This window comes from Cryptomeria japonica, chromosome 4 (genome assembly GCF_030272615.1).
Source record: "Cryptomeria japonica chromosome 4, Sugi_1.0, whole genome shotgun sequence".
Taxonomy (NCBI): domain Eukaryota; kingdom Viridiplantae; phylum Streptophyta; class Pinopsida; order Cupressales; family Cupressaceae; genus Cryptomeria; species Cryptomeria japonica.
In genome coordinates this window covers 1729640-1734964 of record NC_081408.1, presented here as the reverse complement: position 1 = coordinate 1734964, position 5325 = coordinate 1729640, and the positions used below count along the sequence as shown (strand labels likewise).

Here is a 5325-nt window from a genome sequence, read left to right as displayed (position 1 = left end):
CCATGGTGAACAAAACCTTGAAAGATTCTGCCATACATTTGAGAATATTTTGGCTTCAATATTCAGCAGGGAGACCTGAAAGTCAAACGTAGGTGGGAGCAGCTCAACCCTTATCCACAATAGGATCAAAACCAAGCTTCCATTTATAGAGGGAAAGACCATTGTGGTGCACTTTTCAAGAAACCAAAGTCACTCCAAAATGACTTTCCAAATCTTCTTGCCCATTTTAAAAGAAATAACCCATCTACCAATATTGCCCTTCAACTTCCAAACATTAGAGTCCCATCGGTGAACTATGTCTACATTGGGTCTAAAATACTAAAAATTACAAATAAGGTGGTTGAGAGGCCTAGAGTAGATTCGTCCATGAAGGCATTGGGAAAGGAAACCCCAATACCTTCATCAAAAACTTTGATAGTAGAGGACACACAACTGTTAGAAGAGATATTGTTTCTTCCAATGAGTTTATGCACCCAAGAAGTGGGGGCCATTGCATAAAAAATGGTTCAGCTTTTGATAGATCTCCATTGTCATCCTAGCAATCTTCTAAGACCTTATTAGAGAGGACATGATCAGACATTTTGGCTGAAAGGGCAATTTCCAAAGTTGTCTTATTTTCTGCCTCCATGGGAGCATGGTCTCCCGGATCAAAATGCACACTTTGGCAATGAATAAAACACTCGTTTTGTCAGCTGCATAGACACCGCTTATTGTTGACATCTCTCACATTGAACATAGAAGTTTGAAAGCTCAGCGCACAAAAAAGTTGTAGAGCTCCACCAAACCTCCTTCTTACTGAAAAGTATTTATACAATATTCCAAGATTTCTTTATTAATATATATATATATATATATATATATATATATATATATATATATATATATATATATATATATATATATATATTTTTTAAGGCACATTATGTTAAACCTACAGTAAATAAAAGATCTGTCACGTCAATGAAAAATAAAAAAAATAAAAGAACTGTCATGTCACTTTAATGGCCAATGTAAAATTATTGAGAAAGGTTAAATGATAGAGAACCATGAAAAGTTCCTTGCAATTTGTAACCGCAAAAGCAAATGATAAAGACATTTATTTATTGATTTTCTATGTTCGTTTTACATACGTCAAGCATAAGAATGTATAGTATGCTATTTCCTTTTGCATCATGGCAGACCAACCAAAAGCAAGGTGAGTCAATTTCCACTCATAATGCATAGTGGGGAAGGAGCAGGAGTTGGAGAAGAACTAGGAAAAACAGGAAAAGTAGATGAATTTCCATTCACTCTTTCACTTTTGGACTGATTTGGTTTTGGAGGTGGCGGAGGTAATAATCTACGTCTTAGTGAAATTCGCACACCCCAAAAATGTAAAACAGATTTTCTTTCTCGTTCCTCTGCTGCTTTCCACATCTTCAAATCCTCAAGAGTGTTTTCATTGGGAATAACTCTGACCTTCTCAAATAATCCATCATATACCATGAATCTTCTATAGCCTGCAATAACAAAGAAACTACACACATTAAAACTTGTTTATCTGGAAAAAAATCATCATACAAAATACCTAAACCAAAGTAGCAGACATAATCTAGAAATAACAAATCATTAGGTATTCTTAATGTTTCTCTTAATAGGAAATGATAATCATTGTTGTGATCGGAAATGCCTGTTATTGCAGTAATGTTCGCTGACATTGTGATAACAACCATTAACAAACAGCATAAAATTTTCTTTGTCTCAACCATTTTTGCATCAAATACTCATACAGAAAGCTTTCTTGACAAGAGATCTTATGGTAGTGCAAACGCAAAAAGATCAAACTTCAACGACATTGATAACGACGCTTTGAAAAAATTGCCTACATTTCTTGCATTTTAAAGATTCTGATTAGGTCGTTCAGCTTAATATAAGCAAATATATGTATATATATTCTCCCTCGAAATGTAGTGAGTTTGGCGAAGCTGGTGTGTTAATTTTTTTAATTAGGTATAGAAACGAAATGAATCAGTTCTTTTCAAATAATTAGGTTTAATGCTTGGTGAAATTAATAGGGGTTGTGGTAGATTATATGGAGTTATTTAGAATATTTTTTCAATAAAAGAATTGAAATATTTTTGGGTATTCTCATGGTCAATGGATAATTGTTTATTATTTCATTTATAATTGTTTAATTTAGTCTCAAAATCATTTAAAATTAGATGTGATGTGTTAGAGAAGAACAATGAATTTGGATTAAGTTATTTTCATAACTTGCTTAAGACCGAGACCAACGCTATAATTGTAGGATTAACCTTTTTGGTTTGTATCTGATTTTTTGATCTAGATCTATCCCTCTAATTCTAAAAATATCAATACCTATAATATTTTTGTCCCTTCATCTTTATACTTATAACTAAAGAATAATTAATGGTGAAGAGTATTGTAGGGACTTGTTATAACGATGGTGAATCCAAGAGACATTCACAGTTATAGTGACACTTTATTGATGAATTAAATAAATTTGATAAAATTGGAAGATTGCGAGAAATAAATGCAAATGGCATTAATGTGGTTATGATGATGTTAAATTCTTCACAATTCACACTTGATATAATATTGTGTGACTTAATGGATTTGGGAGTGAATAAGTACGACAACAAGAGTTCTAAAATTTATTAATGTAAGAGATGAAACTACTAAAGCAAACGACTAATTATGGAAATTTTTTGAGTGATCTGTTTGACATATAGATGTTGAATAGTTGTCATAAAGATGAGTGGATGATGCATTCCTTACATAATTAAAATGACATATGGTGTTCTCTCTTTATCCATGTTCTCTTGGCACAATATTAGTTTTTCACATTATAGTTAATGAGTGACAACTAATTAGAACAATGTATGTGTGGAATCATTATTAATTTTAGTTAATTCTATACAACTACACTTCAATTGGGTCGAGGATACAACTATAATATTGAAACTAGAAAAGGAACCAACAATTTCAATATGGCTATAGGCACCTAAAATTGACCATCAACATTACTTGACTCTTTCACCTATAATTTATTGTATATAATCTTGATTATTCAATTAAATATCTAGTTTTTATCTCATTAAAAATTAGTAGATCACTATTCGTCACTTTTTACTCACACTTATTTCTATCATAAACCATTTGATCATTCCACTAGTATAATCAACCTTTGTAAATAATCCTAATTATTTATTTACCTAACTTCCCCTTTCTCAAAAAAATAAAAAATGAAGTAAATATCTTATTTATTTAATTACATATTTTCTATAGCTTTTCATTAAGTGAGCTAAACCACTTGATCAATTAATCCCCTACTTGTTGTTGGCAACAACAATGAAGGGAAAAATGAGAGGAGGGGGGGGAGGGGGGCAGGGTGAATCAGTTTTCACCAGATCTTACAAATCAAGCACAACTTCATATCTAAACAATTGCAACAAGAACAACGATAAGCACAATAACAACAACACACATAACATCGAGATTTTGACGTGGAAAACCTGGTTAAGGGAAGAACCATGGTGGGAATCTAACCAAAATAAGATGATACTCTGCAGTAGTATGCGAAAATATTACAATGGGGAATGCACATGCATTCAAGCACATTGCCTAGAGTTCACTGCTAAAAAACAAGAAGGGCTACAACCTTGAGGAAGGCTCACTGCCTTACAAATATCAGACAACAATCCGGATTAAATGAACTGAAACAATAGCATCTCCAAATGTCTAATGATAGTTCTAGTTAAGCACATTTGTTTGCCTTGCAACACTCTCTACTCTACAGTTCTCACAGAAAGATGAATTCTCTTGTTCTCACATACACCACTCTTTGATAATACAGACATAACAACGATATCCAAATTACATGAATATAATACCTATTTATACAAATCATCAACCTTGATTACAAGGTTGGCTCAACCCTTAAGACCTAATTACAAAATTATATTTCATGATACATAGATCAACTATCGAACCAATACAATACCACGATAACATAGAATAGACCTAAATCACATCATTGAACATGCAACATCACCAAAAATCTTGCCAAGATCATCTGGAACACGCTACACCACCGAAAATATCGCATAACATGAAGAAGATCACCAGACCCATAAGACCCTTAATAACATGCACAATGATCAATGCGGACTAGAAAAAAATAGCACATGATTAGGAAACACCAACAACAACATTAGAACCATCCACAATAGCTACACCAACACCACTTAATCAAATCTTCATCTATCAAAACGTTGAAACTCAAGAACATTCAACAATAGAAACTAGGACTAGAAAGATAACTTGTGGAGCACCAAATCACGAACCATCTGAATTGAAGATACACATGAATATCCCAGACACTCTCCTAAATATGCAACTCAAAATATAGTCATTCTGGAGCACAATAGATCAAATACCATAACATTGCAACATTGAACACTGAAAAAGAAAACTTCATACTAGAATCCGTAACTCGATCAAATCATCACATATCATCATGAAACCAACACTGAATCAACTAGAGATACTTCATTACTGAAATCACAAATCCTCTTGCAGACTTTTTGATGTGGATTAACTCACCAAACCAACTCTCTGTAATACCGAAACACATGAACACAAGAATATATTGACATCAATGAAAACAACATATCCTAGTAGCAACAATATCCAACACTTGCAATATGACACTTTGGTCAAACCCATTCAAATCTACCATATCCTCCAATGTGTGTAAAAACATGGACAATTTGTATATAAGAGTGTGAGCATTAGACATGTGACATGGGCTTTTGCAAAAGTCACATTGGCTAGAACATTTTCTCATCCCTTAGGAGTACTTTAGAGTAAACCTTCGACCTTGTCAATTTAATCAAATTATGACACTTATCTTCCACTCATATTCTCATGACTCTCAACCATTATGAGACATTGATCTCATCTTTTAATTTTAACCATCCAATTCTATAACAAAAAAATTATAAAATGGATACCACCTCAAACCATATAATCAACATCTTCAAACAAAACCTTATTTTGTTGGTAAAATCACTCACATCCAACCATCCATAAGAAAAAACACCACACAATGGTGCAACTTAGGTTACCTATGTGAGATATTGGCATGTACCTTTTTGTTTAAATTTAGATTTTGACAAATAACAACCCATTTTATGTTTCTATGGGTTACTCAAAAAAGCATAGAAAGGATGATTTATTTAATATTTATTATTTTTCATTCTATTCTATCAACAAATGGAAAATTAGATATTAAATGAAATTTCCTTTTGGCCAAAAGGGACA

At 32.6% G+C, this 5325-nt stretch overlaps 1 protein-coding gene across 1 annotated transcript; it reads right to left on the bottom strand.

The window, feature by feature from the left end:
- Positions 1 to 1064: 1064 nt before the first annotated feature.
- On the bottom strand, positions 1065 to 1821 carry LOC131064528 (uncharacterized). Its single transcript, XM_057998675.2, has 2 exons — positions 1670 to 1821; positions 1065 to 1499 (listed from the first exon to the last, which is right to left on the bottom strand). The coding sequence occupies exons 1-2, from the start codon at positions 1746 to 1748 to the stop codon at positions 1201 to 1203; spliced, it is 378 nt and encodes a 125-aa protein (XP_057854658.1). The 5' UTR covers positions 1749 to 1821; the 3' UTR covers positions 1065 to 1200.
- Positions 1822 to 5325: the final 3504 nt, after the last annotated feature.

Coding starts and splice junctions, on each gene's coding strand:
- LOC131064528 (XM_057998675.2), bottom strand. CDS start 1,748: ATGGTTGAGACAAAGAAAATTTTATGCTGTTTGTTAATGGTTGTTATC. Junction 1,500..1,669: donor GAACATTACTGCAATAACAG/GCATTTCCGATC, acceptor TTGTTATTGCAG/GCTATAGAAGATTCATGGTA.